Source organism: Heteronotia binoei, chromosome 3, assembly GCF_032191835.1.
Source record: "Heteronotia binoei isolate CCM8104 ecotype False Entrance Well chromosome 3, APGP_CSIRO_Hbin_v1, whole genome shotgun sequence".
NCBI classification, from domain to species: domain Eukaryota; kingdom Metazoa; phylum Chordata; class Lepidosauria; order Squamata; family Gekkonidae; genus Heteronotia; species Heteronotia binoei.
In genome coordinates, this window is record NC_083225.1 from 39,623,392 (window position 1) to 39,645,988 (window position 22,597).

The window sequence follows — 22,597 nt, forward strand, 5'->3', positions numbered from 1 at the left end:
GGGATCTTGCTCAATTCCGCAGGGCATGTAAGACAACCCTCTTCCGGCAGGCTTACAACTAACCGGCACTGAAATTTGAAATCGAGTGTAGTTTTATAAGACTGTAGAATGTTTTAATATTTTAATTATGTAAATTGTTTGAATTGTTTAATTTTAATTATGTAAATTGTATGAAATGTTTAAACTTTTATGTCTCATGTTAGATTTTATATGCTGTAAGCCGCCCTGAGCAACTTGGTGGGAAGGGCGGGATATAAATTACAAATAAATAAATAAATAAAGATATCTTACACAAATTCCTTTGCAAGGGTAGTGTTACCACATCTGAAATAATGTAGGCAAGTCTTTGCCCTGAGTTGCTGTCTTGTTTTTAATAGCTTCTCATGAGAGTTTGTAACTATTGCAGCTTCTAGCACTTTACATTCTTATGTCTTATAGCAAGCAATACTTTAGCTTTGACCTACAGCAGATAGAAGAATCAGTTGTTATGGAGCTTCTGAAATACTGGCACATTTAATGCAATAGCTGCAGATTTTCTCTATGTTGTGGAGGTTTTGTGGGGGGAAATCTGAAGGGTATGGGAGATCATTGCCAGAAAGCAAACTTGCTTTTCTACATCAGTCCACAGACCCAGAAAGGAATTTTTGTGAAAATGCAAGCTGTTCTTTTAAGACGTGGATTTTTTTCCCTGCTGTTTGTTTTAACAGATTGCTGTGGTCCTGTTTTGTCTAAGTGCTGTAACTTGGTTTAGGTTTTAATTTTGCAGATAATTATTTAAATGTTCAAAATCTGTCTCTTCTAGATGAGGATGGCAATAACCAATGGCCAGAAGGTCTGAAGTTCTTGTTTGACTCTGTCAGCTCTCAAAATGTGGGACTGCGTGAAGCTGCTCTGCATATCTTCTGGTATACTGCCAAACAAGTGTCTCAAAACTTTTGAGTAATTTGTTTAACAATAACACATGGGTGTTTTATTTATTTTTTAAGTAATGGGATCTTCAGAATTGTCTCAAAACAATGGCTTTCAGACTGGGTTCAAAAGGAAATCTTGTGTTCCACAGAACTTTAGAAAACTCTTCTCAAGATCCTTAGTTGAAGAGAAGAATAATGGTGGACAAGCAGCCATAGGGGAGTGTTGCGTATGTTCTAGGCTGTGTTCTCATTCTTTTGTACTAGCAAGTCCTCATGTTCACATAGTATGTCAAGTATGTCAGTTTCTGCACGTACATCATGCCACAGAATCCTCTAACTCACAGTGGTTCTGTGGCTGACAAGTTGATGTAGAAAGGAAGCTTGAAAACCACTAGCTTAAATAATAATGCACTTTGTGAACACATTGTTTACATTTATTTCACTTATTCTTTCTGTGATTGCTCAGCATGGAAATAATGAGATTTGAAAGATGCATAAATGTGCATTTTCTTTTCCTGCTCCCTAAGGAATTTTCCTGGTATTTTTGGAAATCAACAGCAGCACTATTTGGAGGTCATTAAACGGATGTTGGTACAGTGTATGCAGGATCAGGAGAATCCAACGGTAATTTGAAACCTGTTTCTTTTTGCTTGAGGGCATAGTCAATTTTGAGTTTACACAAGGAATTTTTTTTGGTCACAATCTTAGATCTTTATTCTTTCATTGAAAAACCAAATAACTGATATGAAAATGTGTTCCTCTTAGCTGAATGATATACATATGCAAGTTTCATATATTGAGGATAGCCTCTGCATTTGGGCTGTCAAATTTGGGATATGGCATGTATAGAGTTTCTAAAACAGTCTAGCTGTCCTCTCTAAACCACATAAAATTAGGAGAGTTAAATGCTCCTGTTGGAAGGCCTTCACACTGGAATTGAGTATATGTGGTAGGGAAATAACTCTTGGCACAATGCCCCATTGCAGCCTGTTTTGTGTGGGGGAGGGGAGTGGTCATATATTTTAATATAACTGTTTTTAGTATTGGAACTGTGGTGGAATTTGCATACTTAATGTTTATTCTTTGGGAGGAGTACACAAATAAGAACTGTGTAATCCTACCCAAGGGAAGGTGTGAGAAACATTGCATTAGGGTGATATATTGAATCTTTAATGTCTTCTAGATCAGGACGCTGTCCGCTAGAGCTGCAGCTGCATTTGTTCTTGCTAATGATCAAAATCTTCCACTTCTTAAACATTTTGCAGACTTGCTGCCTGGTATCTTGCAGGTAAGAACTCTTCCAAAAATAGATTTCAAGTATGTCATTTCCTCTAGTTCAGTCTTAATGACTGAAATGCTTGGAGGTTTGATCCTGTACAAATCCATATGAATTTTTTGAATGAGCATCAGTGGCAGTCACTGGTAGTAATACACTGACAGACTCCTTTTTAAATATAATATTTTGCCCAGTCAAGAATATACAGTTAACACATAATGTTCCAGTTCTTGTGCTGCTTGCTTGTAAACTTTAGGGCACAGAATCTTATTCAGAGGAAGTAATCACATTCTAAGGCTAGCAGTAGTGAGTAAAAAATAATTGTAGATATAACCTTATAGACCTTACAGAAAGAATATTTAGTGTGCAGCACTACATTTATTTGGGTGCTGTGTTAACTCTGAACTATATATTCTTTAAAAAGACTATTGTACTTTCTTACTCACAACTTAGTTATTAATTGCAAAACAAACTTAACTCTACACAGCGCAATAAGTACATTACTATTCATTTGGTTCACTGCTTTGCACTTGATATCTTGAGCGCTTTCTCTAGAAGGAGCTCTGTTTGCAAACCACAAGTTGCAGGCAGTGATTTGAGGCTGACCATGATGATCTAAAATCTGCAATGCACAATGTGGTTAGGTCTGAAAACAGAGCAGGGGCTTTGTTAGTGCTACAGCAAAGGAGGGAAGGAGCTTGCAGTCCTGCGTGGTGTTCCTAGTTTCCTATCCCCTAATATGAGGCAGCTTTGGGAGGAAGGTGAGAAGCCTAAGGAGGAGGAATGGGCATAGGTGAATGGGTGCCTCCTGAAATTATTATTAAGTAAAGCATAGGTTGCAATTATTTTTGAGCATCTGAATCCTTCAGCCGGCAGGGTCTTTTTGTCATAGACCAGTTGTAAATATCATAAATATTAAACAGAGCCTTATGCAAAATTATAGGATGGGAAAACTCATCTTGGCGCTAGTGTGTGTTAAATGGATCTAGTGGTCTTAATGGCCCATACACCAAACATGAGTCAGCAGTGTGATGTGGTAGCTAAAAAGGGCTGTATCAACAGAAGTATAGAGTCCAGATTATGCAAGAAGATGGTATTGTTTTACTCTGCTCTAGTGCGACCTCACCTAGAGTATTGTGATGAGTTTGGGGCACCACAATTTAAGAAGGATATAAACAAGCTAGAACATGTCCAGAAGAGGGCAACGAAGATGGTGAGGGGTCTGGAGACCCAAGTCCTGTAAGGAAAGACTGAAGGAGCTGGGTATGTTTAGTCTGGAGAGGAGACAGCTGAGAGGTGATAGGATTGTTCATCATCTTCAAGTACCTGAAGGGCTGTCATATAGAGGATGGTGTAGAGTTGGATCAGAACCAATGGGTCAAAATTAATCAGAAAGAGTTTTCAGCTAAACATTTGGAAGAGCTTTCTGACAGAGTAGTTCCTCAGTGGAACAGGTTTCCTTGAGAGGTGGTGATTAGGCGGATCATGAGAGAGAGGGCAGGATCGGTTGCATCAGTGCTGAGTTCTCATGGCCCTTTCTTACACTCCCAGAAAATGCTGTTCACATCTTTGGAGTCAGGCAGCAGTTTTTCTCCAAGCCAGTTTTGCCAGGGATCCTGTTTTTTTTGTGTGTGTTTTTTTTTGGGGGGGGGGGGGGGTTTAAACCATCTTCTGGGCGTGGAGCAGGCGTCACTGGGTGTATGTGGGGGGGAGGTATTTCTGAAATTCCTGCGTTGTGCAGGGGGCTGGACTAGATGGCCCTGGAGGTCCCTTCCAACTCTGATTCTTCATATGGCGGATTATGTATTTTGAGTGAGATATATTCAAAGGTATCAATTGATATCTCTTACAACAGGCAGTAAATGAATCTTGTTATCAAAATGATGATTCAGTCCTGAAGTCCCTTGTAGAGATTGCAGATACGGTTCCAAAGTATTTACGTCCACACTTAGAAGCTACATTACAGCTAAGCTTAAAGGTAAGTTTGATAAATTGTTATATTTTCTGCATTTCTTCCATGAGATTCCAGGTGGATTACACACAGTAAGCCATTGCAGTTATTAGGATGAGACATCTAGCAAACAGTGTAATAGGATTAGAATTACTACAGTCTGAAAAGAGCTGTAAATAATAAAGGAAAGGATTCATTAAACAACACAGAGAAGTGTGGGCATGAAATGTTAAACAACAGAAAAAATGGTACTAGTTAAGTATGAAAGAAGAAACAAAGAGGAAAGAAACCCACCCATGGAAACAGCATGGATACTCAGCTGTTAGCCTACTAGTTAAGTATGAAAAAGCAGTGAGAGTAGGATAATACATGCAGCAAACAAATAATACTATGTGCAGTGGTATAGTTCACAGTCCTGTTCCTTTTACAAAAATATATTCCTGAAGTAAATAAATTTACTTCTTCCCACCTGCAGGTTGAGATTTTGATTTGTTGGATAGCTGGTCTAGTCTTAGCGTTCTAAACTACTTCTCTGTTTCAGTTATGTGCAGACACTACTCTCAGTAATATGCAACGTCAGCTGGCCCTTGAAGTAATAGTTACATTATCGGAGACTGCTGCTGCTATGCTGAGAAGACATATCAACATTGTTGCACAAGCTAGTAAGTGAACTGTTGGATCATTTTAACTATAAAGTACAAACAAAATTAAAGTGGAAGTTCTAGACATCTTCGGCAGAATTGTAAAGTAAGTGTTTCTTATCCAGTACTGTTAATGTGGAGTTAGAGAAGTCTTGCTGATCAGCAAGGATGTGTGTGAAACAAATAAATGAGAAAGGAATTAGATTTATTGATTAACTTCATTTATACCCTGCTTTTCTTCTCCATGGGGACTCAAAGTAGCTTACAGCACTTTCCCCTTCTCTGTTTTATCCTTATAAGGATTATGAGATTAGGCTAAGAGTCGGTTAGGCTAAGAGTTTGTGGCAGGTCCTAGGCCACCCTGCAAGCTACAATGGCAGAGTGGAGATTTGTACTTGGACCTCCCAGATCCTAGCCAACACTGTGCCATGTAGGTTCCCAGACAGTCAAATAGGATTTTATGTTCTGAAAAAAGTGCATTCATAACTTTTGGATCAGGATAGGGAGCTGCAAGCAGTTTTTCAAACTTTTGTACAGATGTTGGCTTCTATGCACAAACATCCCCATATGCCTTTTTTTTCTTTATTAAATTTGTCATTTCTGAAGAAACTTGCTTTAGGCAAATAACAAGGTATAAACAATACTCAGCAGCTTAAAATGACATAAAAATAAGCTAGTCCCTGGTGGAAAAGCAGACCATGAAAGAGAATTTAAAAGATGGAAACCCTTACTTAAAAGCAGTAATAAGAAAAATGTTTGGCACCTAAAAGAAAGTAAGCTTTAAAGGAGCAGATACTCCAAGGCCAGGTGCCCCCACTGAGAGAGCCCCGTCTTTTTTTTATATCTACTGGGTAAAAAGAAAAATTCGTTGAGTAAAGCAATATACATAAAGAATAAAGGAAAACATCTTGTTTGTCAGTGTGGATATGCTGAACAAGAAATATATTACAAAGATTACGGGAGATTACTCTTCTGCTTTCTAATAGCGGAGGGGGCTAAAACATGTACTTTAAAGTATGGACTCTGTTTTGTACAATTTTGTGTGAAAAAAATGAACAAAGCCAGGAGTAAGGCTCTCTTTCTCTTTGATAAAGTGTAACAATTCAGATGATTTGAGTGTAGTGTTTTTTACAAGGGCTATCAGCACATTGTGATGAGTGATGATATTGACTGTTAAATATCTTAAGTTAATGAGTCACATAAATTTATATTTTCAAAAACTTTGTATACATTATGAATGGGAAATACAAATGATGCATTTTAAAAAAATTGAGTTAGTATGTTAAATATGATCCATATGAGTTTGTACCTTTTTAAGTTGGATGGTAAAACACTCGGCTCCTTTCTGACTGCACTGGGTTGACAGTATGAAACAGTGCTGATGTAATATTATTTATTTATTACTTTAAATTTCTATGCCGCCCTCTCCGCAAGCGGACTCAGGGCGATAGTTCCTGTCTTCTCAACTATAGTTATGTCTGCAGCGTGTATGCTATCTGTTAACCTTTAATACATACTTTAATGCTAACTGGTGCAGATTTAACAGTAATCAAAGTCAGTGCAGGGAAAGAAAAAGGAAACATGTGGAAGAGAGTGTAAGGGCATGCTTCATTAAGTATTCCTAATTAAGAGATTTTGTATGTTGATATAGAGAAAGGTTAGTCTAGCCAGGTTTGGCTATTGGTTAGAATTGTGTTGCCTCACTGATCTTTGTTTACCTATTTAAAATATTTATATCCTGTCTGTCTTCTCAGACTCAAGGCAGTTTAAATAATGATCTGTGGAGAGCTAATAATTAGAAAGCAACTTAAAACATTGCTTTGTGACTTTTTTAAAGAGTAGGGGTGGGTTTAAGATTTAAATGAGTAAGTCAGGAGAAGTTAACTTTGGATTTCAAGTAGATTTCTAAAATGAAAAAACCTGAGGTCTTTTGAACTGTAGCTGCTTGTACTACAACTTCTACTATTTTTATTTCCATAGTATCTAGTTTCAGCCATTTTTCACATATCCCTTACAACTTTTTAATGACGTTTTTGACAAACTCTGTGTGCGTGTATTGTGTGTGTGTGTCTAACACCCACCCAATAATAGAAACGACATCTGTAGCTTTAGGAAATGAATGCTTCCTGAGCTCTCACTAGGCTGCATTCAGAGATTGTGATGGCCATTGTCAGGATTGTTTAGCCACCTTCCAAGTGAGCCTTCCAAGTGTTGATTCCTGTCAGTGGGGTAGTGGTGGGGAGAAAGTTATTGAAAAAGGTGAGAGGAAAGAAAGCAGGGAAAGAGGAATAGTGTGGGGAGGGTTGCCCACTGTGAGTCCCTGTGGCTCCCCTACTTGTTATAGATAATTTAATCTCACATGAGAAACTAGGACTAGTTTTCACCTGCTTTCTCTTAAAATAGTATAGGATTAACTATTTGAATCTTATTTTCTGTCAGACTTCCAGATCTGTGCATCTTTAGTTTTTATAATTAATGCCTTTGGATTCTTTGGTATTTTTGTTGAAGTACTTGGTTGAAAATTGTGTGGTCATAATGCTCCTTTACACATATGTTGTTAATAGACTTGCTCCATGTGTAGTGGAATTTGCTAGTGCATATGAGAACATATGAGAAACAAGAATGTGCTTAACAAATACAGAAAACAAAACCATGGTCCACAGTCTGAAAGCACTAAATCCACATTCCAATTCCAAAAAAAGGAGACATCTAAGACTACAGCAACTATTGGACCATCACATTAATTTATTATGTGAATAAAGTGATACTCAAAATCTTACAACAAAGGCTGCTGCCATATATGGAGCATTTAAGCTGGATTCAGACATGGAAGAGGCATTACAGATCATATTGCAAAGTTATGTTGGTTACTGGAGCATATGAGAGAATTTCAGAAGAAAATCAACGGGTTTCATGTGTGGATCATGAAACGCTATGGTTGGTTTTAAAAGAAATAGGTGTGCCGCAGCATCTGATTGTTTTGATGTACAATCTGTAGTCAGGACAAGAGGCTACTAACTTTGGACAGAATATGGAGGAACAGAACAGTTCCCAGTTGGCAAAGATGTCAGACAAGGATGTATTTTATCTTTCTGTCTCTTCAGTCCATATGCAGAGCATATCATAAGGAAAACTGGATTAGATTTAGGTGAAGATGAAGTGAAATTGGTGGAAGAAGCATTAACAATTTGAGATATTCAGATGACACCACAGTATTGGCAGAGAATAATGAATACCTGAAACACCTACTGATGAAAGTTAAAGTGGAATGTTGTAAAGCAGGATTACAGCTAAATATCAATATAGAGAAGGCTCTCTCTCGAGTGATCTTCAATCTTGCCTCCCTCGGCCCAGGGATCGATAACAGGTTCCATGTCCCTGATCTGAGTACCCTCTGGGGTACATATGGGAAGAGACGGTCTCTAAGGTAGACAGGTCCTTGGCCATATAGGGCTTTAAAGATAATAACCAGCACCTTGTAGCGAATCCGGTACACTATCGGCAGCCAGTGCAGTTTCCACAGGCCAGGCTGTATGTGGTCCCTCATGGGGAGCCCCAATAACAGCCTAGCTGCTGCATTCTGCACCAGCTGCAGTCTCTGGATTTGAGACAAGGGCAGCCCCATGTAGAGGACGTTACAGTAATCCAATCTCGAGGTGACCGTAGCATGGATCACAGTTGCCAGGTCACCGCGGTCGAGGAAAGGGACCAACTGCCTTGCCCACCTAAGATGGAAAAAGGTGGATTTGGCAGTGGCTGCTATCTGGGCCTCCATTGTCAATGAAGGTTCCAGTAACACCCCCAAGCTTCTGACCTTGGGCACCATTGCAGGTGGCGCACCATCAAAAGCTGGTAGGGGGATTCCCCTTCCCGGGCCACCTCTGCTCAAGCAAAGGACCTCTGTCTTTGTCGGATTCAGCTTCAGTCGACTCAGCTTAAGCCACCCTGCCACGGCCTTCAGCGCCAGATCCAGATTTTCTGGGCACAGACAGATCGGCCGTCCATCAGTAGATAGAGCTGGATGTCATCAACATACTGATGGCAACCCAACCCATACTTCCTGGCAATCTGGGCAAGGGGGCGCATATAGATGTTAAACAGCATCAGGGAGAGCACTGCCCCCTGAGGCACACCACAATTAAATGGGTGTCTCTGGGATGACTGTCCCCCGATCGCCACCCTTTGTCCCCGACCATGGAAAAGAGGAGAGCCAACCCCTGAATCCCTGCGTTGGCAAGGCGGTGAAACAGCAACTGATAGTCGAACACAGCCAACAGGTCCAACAACATCATTATCGCTGAACTGCCTCGGTCCAGATGCCATGGGTATGAAAGTTGGACAGTGAAGAAAGCCAACTGGAAGAAAGTTGATTAGTTTGAAATGTGGTGATGGAGGAGAGTTTTACAGGTACCATGGACTGCCAGAAGGTCAAATGAGTGGGTTGTAGATCAAATCAAGCCTGAACTCTTCCATGAAGCTATAGACTGAAGCTGTCCTAGAAGAGTAGAGTCACTGGAAAAGACAATAATGCTACAAAAAGTTGAAGGCAGCAGGAAAAGAGAAAGACTAAACATGAGATGGATTGACTTAATCAAGGAAGCCACAACCCTCAGTTTGCAAGTCGTAAGCAATCCTGTTAACCATAGAACCCCCCAGGAGTTCTTTAATTCTTAGGGTCACCATACATCAAAAGTTACTTGACAACACTTAACAAACACACGAGAACATACAGGACATTACATTGTTACAAAATATTTGTTCATTCTGCCCAGTATCATGATGGCTTTCCATAGGACTGGCTAATTTTTCAGGGCTAATTGTTTAATTTATTTTTTTAGATAGAGATGCCAAGGCATGAACTAGGAACCTGTCTGCATTCAGCAGCACATGCTTTACTACTGAGTGCTGGGATCTCCTCTATGGAATGATTAGATATCTCTGCAAATCATAACATTTGGCCTTAGTGTTTTGAAACCTAAAATTGTGGTATTAGTCCATGTTGTGGCAGGATTGAATACCTGTGGTGTCCTGTTACTTCCAGCATTCTGCTGGGATCTAAAATGGTTGGGATTGGATAATCTTACAAATTACTGCTGTCCAAGAGATAACATCTGTGATTATTTTTTTAGTTCCTCAGATGTTAGCAATGATGGTTGACCTAGAAGAGGATGAAGACTGGGCAAATTCTGATGAGCTGGAAGATGATGACTTTGATAGGTAAACAAATAGCTTTACAAAGAAGAAAATATTAATGTTGCTCAGCTCTCTGGAGGGTTCACTTCACTCTTTGTCTGTCTTGACTTTGGTGGTTTGTGTGTCAAAGCAGTGTTGGGCTGGCCACCAGTCTACCATTGGGAGTTCACAGAAATCTCTTAAGAATACTAAAAGATAGGTGTACATCTCAGTGATGGCTTCAGTTTGTACCACAGTTATTTGCAGTCTGCCAAAAGCACTTCACTATATTTAGTGTACGCCTTTGTTCCTTTTTAAGTTCTTAGTAAATATTTTAAATACTATCCACACAAGGAAACAAAAAAGAATGCATAGTTACTAGAAAATTTTGTTTATATGCTTAAAGAGCAGCAATATGACTTGAAATTCCAACTTCTAGAATCCATTTAGGTAGAATGTATAGATTAGGAGCAGGAAACTGAATGAAAGTTAGCTTCCTGGGATTGGCATCCTTATGATAATAGCTGTACATGGCCAGAAATCTTAAATACAATGTGTGGACTCCCCAGATTCAACATTTTAAAGGTAGAGTGTTTTGATAAGCACAATCAGGGAACAAGTTTAACATCAGATTTATGAAAACAATTTTAGCAATTTTTAATATGTGTACACATTCAGAGACCATTGTCAGTGGACATTAAATGTTTATTTAATTTTCTGTGTAACACAAAACACCAGGAAACATGCCTGAATGAATAAAACTAATTGCTGTCTCTATTTAGCATTATCAAGAATGTTGGCTCATTTTTTTTCTCTTTTTCTAATTAATAAACAAACTATAGCAATGCTGTTGCTGGTGAGAGTGCCCTGGACAGAATGGCATGTGGCCTTGGTGGGAAACTTGTTCTGCCTATGATAAAAGAGCATATTATGCAGATGCTTCAAAATCGTAAGTCATTTAAATCTGGACTTATAAACATCTGCTCTCACTTTGTAACTTACAGAAATGTTTCTGATGCTGTAGTTGTGGTCAGTGAAAATGTACTCTCAAAAATGTATTTAAGTGACCGCAGGCAGAGGCTGGGATTTAGAGGGGCGGATGTGGTGCAGCACTTCTTCCTGCAGCATCTCTTTGGACCAAAGCACCAAACTGACATTCTGGCCAATTAATGTTTCGTGTCCAAGATCTAAGAAGTCCCATAAACAGATTCATTACCTTTTATTGTGCTGTGCAAGCAGAAAGATGATTCCTCCCCATAACTGGAAACCTCCCTTCCCAGTTCAAAGCTTGTTCAATGTGTGAAGGGAGAAACATTTCACCCACGTGCCATTTTCAGAATTCAGTTTGCCCAAGCACACAGTAGGGCAGTATGATTGTATCTGCTTTTCCTGTCCCAACTTTTTGTTGTCATGTGGACGTAGAATATACCTGATGATGCACCATCTTTACTTTCCAAGATCGGAAACCTTAAGCACATGTTCCGATAGAAATGTAGTAAACACAGATTTTTATTTGTAGAGGCTGGGAGCAAAGCAGGCACAATCCCACTGTGAATTTACATAAATACATGAAAGTAAGTATACAGTGTTAGTGCATTGAAAAATAAATCTCTGGTCATTCTTCTACATCAGTATTATTGCAGTGACATAGTGTGACTTTTTTCTAACAGCATCCTTTATGGAACAAGTTAGTCCTAGGTATTTGGCATATCTTTTGAAGTTGCTGGACTGAGCTAGAGTTATTGTATTTCTGGTTTCAATTTTTCAAAAGTTGTCGTTGAACCTAAAATGTGACCCAAAGCGTTACCACACCACCAAACCACCAAAGTAAAGAAGAATTGTGTTGCATTATAATTTCTTGTTTTTAAGCAGAGGCTAGAATGGCAGTTCTAAAATTGCCAGTTGGAATGTGTCAGTTCAGGAACTGCTATTTCTTACTGATCTTTAATTCCATATAGAACTATGGCAATGCTTGCGTATACTTCTGATGTCTCTATGAATTTTATATGCAACATTCTTTCTTTGGTTACAAAATTTATTTTGGTTAAAAAAATCGGCAGTTGAAGACTTTTTCTTTAAGAGAACATCTCTTTGAAAGGGATGCAAGTATTTGTTTCATCAGTTTAAGAGACAAAATGTTTTACCACAGATTTACTCATTAATTTTTTTAGTGTATCAGAGGATGGCAGATTTACTTTGGTGGTTTGGTGGACAGCATATCTGTTGCCTTTCCTCCTTCTGCTTGAACAGGATACTGTGTTAAGTTTCTGCCTGGAGGATCTGTTCACTTTGCAGCTTTGTCCTAGTATTAGGATAGAGGCAAATAGGTGCATATTTGGACTGGGCATTTCCAGTATCCATTACATGGACTGTTTTAATGTTCTGGCTGAAATTATTGACTAGTTTTTATATGTTGTTTACTGACTGATATTGTTTTTGTTTTAATATCTCTCAATGCAGCTGATTGGAAGTATAGGCACGCTGGCTTAATGGCTCTGTCTGCTATTGGTGAAGGCTGTCATCAACAAATGGAGGGGATTCTGAATGAAATAGTTAATTTAGTTTTGCTTTTCCTTCAAGATCCTGTAAGTTTAAAACATTTCTTCCTCATAATCTGTACTTGATTTTCAAAACAACTTTACTAATTGAAAATCACTTTGCTAATTGAAGCTATACATTTCAGCATCCAAGAGTGAGATATGCAGCTTGTAATGCAATTGGTCAGATGGCTACAGATTTTGCACCTGGCTTCCAGAAAAAGTTCCATGAAAAGGCAAGTAGGACACATACATATACAATGTATATGGGCTCTGATTTTTCTGGAACCTTAACTTCATGGTAACTATCTGTGTTGCAGGTAATCGCCGCTCTTCTGCAGACCATGGAAGATCATGGCAACCAACGAGTTCAAGCTCATGCAGCTGCTGCTCTGATCAACTTTACTGAAGATTGTCCAAAATCGCTACTAATTCCTTATCTAGATAACTTAGTGAAGCATCTGCATTCCACTATGGTGTTAAAAATTCAGGAGGTAAGGCTCTATGTTGGTGGTTGGTGAACGCTTAAAATATTTGTGTTCACCAGTTTATACATTTTTTCCCTACTATCTTCAGATGTTCAGTACTATATGTTGAAATGACCTTAGTAATGCTAATACAAACTTTCCCACAAGTTCTTAAGTTTTTTAAGGCATCCTAAATGATATATTTATGAGCAGTAGTTCTGAACTATTTTATTCTTCTTTTTTTCTTTTTTCCTTATTTCTCTCCTCCCCCCCAGCTGATAGAAAAAGGCACTAAACTGGTTTTGGAGCAAGTCGTTACATCCATCGCATCTGTTGCTGATACAGCAGAAGAGAAATTTGTTCCATACTATGATTTATTTATGCCTTCCCTGAAGCACATTGTAGAGAATGCTGTTCAGAAGGAACTTAGACTCTTAAGAGGAAAAACTATAGAATGCATCAGCTTGATTGGCCTTGCTGTAGGTAAAGAGAAGGTAAGTTTGAATTTGATTGTTGGCTTGGCTGTCTTTGACTTAAAAGCCAAAGGTGGTTCTTCCAGGATTGTCTTCATTTAGATGTAGTTTTTTTAAAAATAGAATTGAAAAATCAATAGATTAAATAGATCACAGATGACATGATGAACTTTCCATTATGTTCACCCAGACTGGTGGAGTAAAAACTAAAAATTGCTCATTTTATTAGCTAGGTTTAATGTTTGTTTTTTTCCTGAAGTCTTCAGATATTATGCTCTGCTGTATGCTGAAGTGGCCCTAGTAATGCTGATACGCTTTTTCTCCATGAGTTTTCAGTTTTTTAAAGGCGTCATAAATTATAAAACAGAGATTGCATGCTAAATGAAATAAGATTTCCCTTGAGGAACTGTAACATGTTGAAAGCTATCTGGTTAGATTTTGTGTTCATGCTTGTTGCCATATTACTGTATTTGATCAGGAAGTAATGTTTCCAGTAACACCACTATCTATTTATTTACAAGTCAGTAAAGGAAATTAGCTGATTTATCTTGGGTACTGCCTGTAGTTCCTTTGGATAATCTTTCTAAGGCGGGCTATTTGTTAAAGCAAGCCAGTGGGCCACCCTTCTTAGTTTTAGTAAGTTCCCACCAACTGAGAGTTTTCTCACTTGATAAACTCTTGGATTACCAGATCAATTGAACTGGTACTTAGCGCATTTTACATGAGAGGGATGAGGTGAGGATACCTTAATGGATTGTGTGACCTTGTTCACTACATTCAGTTCTTTTGGATAAACTTCCCTTATTCTATATCAACATTCAATCCCTTTTTACATAGATTAGTAGAGATTTACTGTACTTGAATTCTGTTACAAGTCAGTGGAAAGTAAATGTTCTTCACTGAAGAGGGTCATTATTATGGTCATTGATGAAGACCATTCATTTTTCTTTTCTTTAGCTGTAGAACGTCTAATAATTCAGGCACAGGGATATAATCGCCATTCTCTGATGTTGATTGCTCAGGCTAATCTGATCTTGTCAGATCTCAGAAGCTAAGCAGGGTCAACCCTGGCTAATATTTGTTTGGGCGACATTCAAGGAATACCAGGATCATGACACAGAGAAGGCAATGGCAAAACACCTCTGAACTCTTGCCTTAAAAACCTATAAGGTCTCCATCAGTCAGCTGTGACTTGACAGCAAATTTTTATATAGATACACACACACACACACACACACATACAGAAACATAAATATGTCAGTATAAAGATGAAAAAATGTGGAAAATGTTACCTACTATAACCTGATTGGTTGTGTTCGTTTTCTAGTTCATGCAAGATGCATCAGATGTGATGCAGCTGTTGCTGAAAACACAAACAGACTTCAATGAATTAGAAGATGATGATCCTCAGGTATGTTGGAATATTTTAGTACTCTTTGTGATTATGCTACATCAGCTCTCAGTCAGAGTTTAACAAGTCATAACAGGAAGTTTTTTTAGATAGATGAATGCAAAGTCATTTTGTTTAACTGTTGGTGGAGGTTGGTTCCTAATAAGAGGGACTTCAGTGTACAGCCTGAGTAAGTCTTAACTGTAAAGGAAGGTTTAACTTCAGTGCTTATGTTCAGGGGTATCACAGTTTTGCAGCCTGTATTCTTGAAAGTAAAAGGAGTGAACAAGACCTGTTCATTTACAGATATCCTACATGATTTCTGCATGGGCTAGAATGTGCAAGATACTTGGAAAAGAATTCCAGCAATACCTTCCTGTTGTTATGGGCCCCCTAATGAAAACAGCATCAATTAAGCCTGAAGTGGCTCTTCTAGACAGTAAGTTCTGTCACTTATTCTAAAGTTCAGTATTTTGCAGGGAATGGCACAATGTTTCTAAAATTATTTTTTCCCTCCCTAGCGCAAGATATGGAGAACATGAGTGATGATGATGGCTGGGAATTTGTAAATCTAGGAGACCAGCAGAGCTTTGGTATTAAGACTGCGGGCCTTGAAGAAAAAGCAACTGCATGCCAGATGCTGGTGAGTACTTGGCTCTTCTGTTTTGATGGCACATTTTGGAAAGAAATCATTATTAATCAGATCCAAAACCACTAAAGTTGGGTAGGCAGCAGTTTGTAAGTAGAATGTAGCTCATAGACCATGAAGATGCTTTGCCAAAAGAGACTGTGAAGTTTCTTTTGTGGATGGGTGAGGTGGTAGATAATATGAAAGATCACTGAGAATGCAGATGTTTCAGCCTTGCAAGAGCAGAAAGAAGGATAGAATTGACTCACTCAACAGTCATGCCAGAAAAAGTCGGAAGCCTCTGTTGCTCAGAGAGGGAGGAAGGAGAGACTGTTGCTCAGAGAGGGAGGAAGGAAAACTCATTGGAGGAGAGGCTGTCATTAGAACAGATCTCATTTTGAGGAATGTCAAGCTAGATCTTCTGAAAACAAGGAAAAATAAGTTCAAGGGTACTTGGTAATTTATGAACCTATGATGATGCTTTTGGTAGTCTAGTTTCCTGTAAGCAACATGGGAGAATGTTTGTATTATTTTGAGGTTTGTAGGTGTAGTTTGCCATTTCCTGCTATCAATGTATGCTAGCTTTCCATTTAACAATTGTAAACAGAATTTTTTGAAATAATTTTGCATTTCGCATTTCAGGTTTGCTATGCCAAAGAACTAAAGGAAGGGTTTGTGGAGTACACAGAGCAAGTTGTGAAACTGATGGTTCCTCTGCTAAAATTCTACTTCCATGATGATATCCTTTATTAACCTTGTTTCCATGATGTCCTGTTACAATCTGCACAATCTTTGACTTGGATGCTAAGCCTTGCTTTCTTTTGCTGTCTTATCTTTTCCATTGTGAAAGCATTCCTTTAGCACTAAGTACTTCTGAGTTAGAGAAAAGCACCACAATATCCAGTAATATGTGGATACAGCCAAAACTGTAACAAAGTCTTTTTATGCTTAATTGTGAACTTAAATCTAGTGCTAGGTTTCTAAGGTGGAACACAGTGAGACTTTGATCATAGTTTCAGAAGGAAATATTTTGTAATTTCTACTCTTGATACTTTAGAAGCACTTGTTTTCCTTAATAAATTCAACGTGTGCGTGTGGCTGCTGCAGAATCAATGCCTTTGCTCTTGGAATGTGCAAGAGTTCGTGGCCCAGAATACCTCACTCAGATGTGGCATTTTATGTGTGATGCTCTCATCAAGGCCATCGGTACAGAACCAGACTCCGATGTCCTCTCAGAGATAATGCATTCTTTTGCCAAGGTAATGCTTTACTTTGTTCAAACAATTCCTTCTATTGCTATTGAATTTTGTAAGATCTTTACAAAGGGAGGAATGTATTGGAAACAATAACTTACGTCTCATTTTGTTTGTGTTTGCTTAATGTGTGTGCTTTGACTTAGCATGACATCAGAATCTTTTAAAAGGGCAGAGCAGTGATCTCATTAGGAGCGGAGAACACATGTAGCAAACAGGCTGGGTTTGCCATTCAGACTCACTGCAATATCTGTAATTGCACAGTTTAGCAGGTTTCAGATGGAGTACTCGATTCATGCCAGTTCTCTTGCAAAGCAGATGGCTCCGTTAAATATTTAAGATAAACTGGTTATTGTTTTACCCAAGAATTGTATGCATTCTTACCAAACAATGTTCTAAAAATACAATCCTGTTTAAAAAAAACGAAAACAGTTCAGATTTACATTGAAGATTGATTGGCTATTAGCTCAGAAAAACAGCTAGAGGTTGATAGTAATAAACTTCTTATGAAATCATCTCTGTAGAAATTTTCAGATTTGGGTCTGGATTGTAGAAATGCTTTATTTGTACTTCATACAGTTCAGTAGCATTAACATGTATTGTGTCTTTCTGCTAACGAAAGCATGGTTTATTCTAACACCAAGAAGAGAAGATTGCATAGTGTTTGACAAAACAAAAGACTCTGATATTGCAGGCTCAGCTGTTTTTCTTTGCAGTGCTCAACTTCTGAAGTGTAAAGTAGTACATTTTCAGTACTGTGTACCTTTACAAATTGACACATGGGTCACAAAATTGGTCTCCCCAATATTAGTGTTCTGGGACTGGCTGGCTGGTGTTGAAGCAGTTTGAACATTGAATTTCAAGTTGACTATAAACTTTATTTCGTTAGTGTGTTGAAGTGATGGGAGATGGATGCCTTAACAATGAACATTTTGAAGAACTTGGAGGAATACTGAAAGGAAAACTAGAAGAGCACTTTAAAAATCAAGAGTTAAGACAAGGTAAACTTCACTCAGTACTTAAAGATTGCTTAGTATCGGCTTCTTGAGAATAACTACTCAAATAATTTCAGACAGGCTAAAAATCTAAACCCTATGACAGGCAACAGTGTATATATAAAATATTAAAATATTTTAAATGTTGGGCAAATCACAATGTTCACTGTGATGAAATACTGGCCTCCAAATTGCTTCTGAAGAATGTATTGTACAAAACCCTTTTGAAAATGACAACAGTATTTTTTTTAGGAGAAGCTAAGAGCAGCTTTTTTCTTATCTGAACACTTTAGTTCAGATTAAGTTGTCACTCATTTCTGTACTACAATACATTCTTTTTCCTAGCCCTCCCCCCCTTTAGATTGCCAAAGAAGTTTCTTAAGGTTATTTTCTGCAGGTGGTCTTGCAGCAGACCTGAACTCTTGTGAAACAGTTGTACTAATACTACAGTAACAATTTACTTTTTAAACAGCGAAAAGGCAAGATGAAGACTATGATGAGCAAGTTGAAGAGTCCCTGCAAGATGAAGTAAGTCTGTTGTTAAGACTTGCGTTATTGCACAGTGTAGAATATTTTTGAAAACTTTTTCATATTGTATAAGATGCTGCTGAATTGAAAGGGCTGTAGAATTGTTCATTTGCCATGTTTCCTTCTGGAGAGGTGTTCCTACATCCTGTGTTTTGGGAAGCAGCTTTTGAGGAATACTAGAGACATTTGGAAATCCAGCTGCAGCTGTCCAGAGTCTCGTGTATATTTGCCTGCCTAGATAGGCAAGTACGTGTGCAGGAAATGGGCAGACTTCCAGATTGTGCCATATGTGTATTCTTAGTAAAAAGATTTACAAAAAAATTATTTATTTAGTTGTGAGCAAACTCGGACAGATTTGATATTGCTTTTGACAGGTACCAGCAAGCAACTATCAAGTCATCCATTTTGAAAAAGCAGAATTGTGTCTGTCAGGTGTATCATAAATAATGATGAGCTCATGTTAGCTAATTGGCATTAGTCCAATGACAATTTGTCCTACTTCCTGTCAAAGCAAGTGATGTTAAGGCTGAAAACCCCACAAAATAATGATTGTCAGGGATTTGTGGTGGAGAAATTTGTTCAGAAGACATGTGACAAGATTTCAATGAGACCATGAGGGATAAGACAGTAGTAGGCTAATACTTTTATGACATTGATGCTGTCTGTGTAGTTTCAGATGACAGGTAAGCTGTAAGCTAACACATAGGTGTCCTCATACTTTTTATCCATTCTGCTTCACAGCTTTCGAAAGAAATTTGGTTAAATACTAGCATATTGATTCAGTGCTGTTACATTGCAGCCAACAGCATTGCAATGCTAAATATTTGAAGAAAACATCGTTGCTTTTCATGCAATCACTTACCGTTATGCAGTTTTATGAGATCAGCAGGAGGGTTCCTGGAATCTTATTTAGTAAGCACCCTGATTTCAATAGCATAGCAAAAAGTGGTAGAAGAAGAATTGGTGTATTGTTTGTGTATAACCTGTTACAGAGAAAGTTTCAGTTTGCTGGCTCACTACTGAGTTCTGGCCTGGTAGTCCTCATATTATACTACATCTAAAACTGCCACATACAAAGAAGTTGCTACCTAGAGAATGTAGTGAAATGGCACCTTACCCCAAAGCATCAGACCCACCTACGCTGTGAGGTAAGTTGGTCTGAGAGAGCTCTGAGAAAACTGTGATTGACCCATGGTCACCCAGCTGGCTTCATGTGGAGGAGTGGGGAATCAGACTCAGTTCTCCAGGTTAGAGTCTGTTGCTCTTAACCACTACATTGACTCTTCAAGCGGTATAGGAGACTGCATCTGACTCTGCCAAAGTGCATCGGTGAATCCACTCTTGCTTGGAAAAATACAGCACTTAGCCAGATTATAGAGCCTTATGGAATGCTAAGCGAAAGACCTGATAGAATAGAGGCCAGAGCTAATTCAAGCTGCCATACAGAAATGCCCGAGGCTCACTTCTATTTCTGCCACAATCATAACTAATTTTAATGCAAATGTTGGATGATCCCTTCTTTTTTATGGCTTATGGGGGTGGGGGGGAAGGTGGATACTTGTGTTTCAGTAAGTACTATAATTGGTGTTTGTTGCTTTAGAATAACCAAGCTAGCATGGCTGTAAAAAAGAGTTGTGTTGATAGAGGCGTTGAAATCAGTTTTTGGTATTAAGTCTGCCTCCTCCTGGCGTGCAAGGAGGACAATCTAATTTTGCAGAATGGGCCTTGAGAGATTTGAGAGGGTATTGGTTGCAGGTGAATAGCCAATCAGTTGTTATCTTTAGGAGTCTTTTCATTTTGTGGAGACAATGAAAATCCAGTAGTTCTGTGTTTTCATTACTTTGACAAGCATCAGGATTGGGTTAGCAAACTATAATAACTAGAACAAGTGTTATCTGCTTTCATTGATAGTGTTGAGTTTTTGGTGATATTGCCCCAAACTAGTTTTAGTGATACTTTCAAAACCTTAGCACAGCTGGCATTTTCAGGATATCATTTTTGTCAGTCAGTGATCTAGTCGCCCTTTTAAATACCCTCAAGGTTGCAAGTGTAGTTAGAGGATTTTGTGGTGCAGAGATAAGCCCCCACCCTTAGCATACTGGATTTCTATTGAGAAATTGACGGTAAACTGAGCATCATCGTGTGCTGCAATCAACGCAAATGGCTTGCACAATCTGTAGCACTGTAGCATGGCTACATACTGGACACACAATCTGCACTGCTGATGGATGAGTGATGGTATAATTTTACAATCTTTGCAGTCTGTCAGAAGCTACAGTGGTGCTCAGTTGTTCTATACCACATAGTTATTTTTATACAGGTACATTCTGTTTGCAGGATGGTTTTTCTCAAGACTGCATAGACAGCTGTAGTCACAACATACCAGGAAAAAAAGCTGTCGCTTACACTGCAGCTAGATTGCTCCAGCTATGCATTTTGGATTTAAACTGTCCCATCGCATTTTGACCATGCTTTATGTGAGATCACAGTGGCTGTTCTGTCCTCGTTTGATTGGTCTATAGACTGTGGTACTAATTTCCATTGCTGATGAGACAAATAAGCCACACCAGAGCAAATACAGGATATTTGTCAAAGCTGTCAATTTATAAAATATTCAGTAGAACTGCTGTATCAACAGTAACTAAATTTCAACCCTGGGCCAGTCCAAGAAAACGTAAAAGTTAAATCCTGTTGTTATGGTACCTTTGCTCCCCTCAGCCCGTTCCCAACCACAATGGGATCGAAGAAGGCTTTGAAATGGTATAGATGGTAGTTCTTTCACTATAAGGTTGATGCAGACATTCATTTTACTACATGTTTTATCACATCTACACATTGAGAAGAGTTTTGAGAACTCTTGGAAGTGGGGTGGGGTGAGAAGAGATATCTCAGAGTGAGCTTCAGTAAGAGGAGAAATGCAGGTGACTGGCTGCAGGAGGGCGTGTATGAGCTGAACAGAGATTGACAACTGTAGGACAGATGTTGCTATGTCATAACATTGCTTAACTGTTAACTAATACTGTCATGTAAGTATTTGTAAACAGCCTTCAATGAAGAGTTGTAAAATATATTACTGCTAGAAAAGGCATAATCTGCTTTGTCTGGTAGTACAGAAACTGATGATCCATCACGTGACATATCTTTTTATTGAATTTTCTGATCTTGTTCCTCTTTCCTCTTTACCAGCACGATAGCGATGTCTATATTCTGACTAAAGTGTCAGATATTTTGCACTCAGTATTCAGCAGCTACAAGGCAAAGGTGTTACCATGGTTTGAACAGCTGCTACCACAAATTGTCAACTTAATTGTAAGTATCCTGGGCTGCTTTCACTTGGAATCAAACGGAGGGTTTTCATATTAATATTGTCAACACTGGAAATGTAAATGCCCCTATACAATCATTTTTAGGCACAAAAGTAACAACTGCATTCTATCATGCAGATACCCTTTTCCTGTCATAATTTTACTCCAGGTAGGTTTAGAGGAATGTGTCTTGCAAGAGATTAAAAGGTGAAAAGAATTTTAAAATGTCTTTTTTCTGTAAATGGTGGTGCTCTCACACTGATACGGTATCAGATCTTCAAGCGACCAGTGATCATCCTATTTATCATATACAATAGAAGGGTGATGGGGCCTTTAATTTGTGTCTTCACAACTATAGTTAGAATACACTCTCTCATAATGTATATGAAGCATTTTGAGCACACTAAAGCTATGTAACTGTTAAATAGTTTTGCTGATGTATACATGGCAGTCTAGAATTCTGAAGAACATTAGAATCCAGGCAATAGCTCTTCAGCCAGTGTGCTGCCTATTCTTGCATATGTGCGTGTGCATGAATGTGCACACACACCTGGAAGTCATAGCGACCTCTGGTGACTGACCTCTACTGGAGGATATTCAGAGAGGTGGCTGAATAAAGGCTGCCTCCGCTTCCCAGCTGCTGGTATTCCAAGGAGGTCTCTCATCCAAGTACTTGCCAGAGTCAGCCCTGCTTAGCTTTTGAAATCTGACAAGATTGCCTGGGCTATCCAGGTCAGGGCTGTTCTGCCTACTCTTGATGTGGTATGTTGGGAAGGAGAGGGATTGCTTTAAGTGAACATTACAGAAGTTACATATACATTTTGTCTCTGGTTTTCTTTACAGTGTCCACACAGGCCGTGGCCTGACAGGCAGTGGGGCTTATGCATGTTTGATGATGTCATAGAGCACTGTAGCCCTTCATCCTTCAAATATGCCGAGTATTTCCTGACACCAATGCTACAGTCAATATGTGATAATAGCCCAGAGGTTCGTCAAGCTGCTGCATATGGAGTTGGAGTTATGGCGCAATTTGGTGGGGACAATTATCGACCTTTCTGCACAGGTGTGTG

General features: G+C 38.8%; 1 protein-coding gene across 1 annotated transcript in view; it reads left to right on the forward strand.

The window, feature by feature from the left end:
- Positions 1-22,597, forward strand: part of IPO5 (importin 5) — a 43,933-nt gene that overhangs the window by 12,321 nt on the left and 9,015 nt on the right. The window contains exons 4-23 of the mRNA XM_060233636.1: positions 803-905; positions 1,439-1,535; positions 2,095-2,199; positions 4,043-4,165; positions 4,680-4,800; positions 9,909-9,996; positions 10,794-10,900; positions 12,412-12,536; positions 12,635-12,724; positions 12,809-12,982; positions 13,231-13,449; positions 14,756-14,839; positions 15,125-15,257; positions 15,340-15,461; positions 16,089-16,185; positions 16,533-16,705; positions 17,589-17,700; positions 18,167-18,222; positions 21,409-21,531; positions 22,371-22,590. Of these exons, the coding sequence (XP_060089619.1) occupies positions 803-905; positions 1,439-1,535; positions 2,095-2,199; positions 4,043-4,165; positions 4,680-4,800; positions 9,909-9,996; positions 10,794-10,900; positions 12,412-12,536; positions 12,635-12,724; positions 12,809-12,982; positions 13,231-13,449; positions 14,756-14,839; positions 15,125-15,257; positions 15,340-15,461; positions 16,089-16,185; positions 16,533-16,705; positions 17,589-17,700; positions 18,167-18,222; positions 21,409-21,531; positions 22,371-22,590 (2,472 nt within the window). The remainder of the gene's footprint in view (positions 1-802; positions 906-1,438; positions 1,536-2,094; positions 2,200-4,042; positions 4,166-4,679; positions 4,801-9,908; positions 9,997-10,793; positions 10,901-12,411; positions 12,537-12,634; positions 12,725-12,808; positions 12,983-13,230; positions 13,450-14,755; positions 14,840-15,124; positions 15,258-15,339; positions 15,462-16,088; positions 16,186-16,532; positions 16,706-17,588; positions 17,701-18,166; positions 18,223-21,408; positions 21,532-22,370; positions 22,591-22,597) is intronic.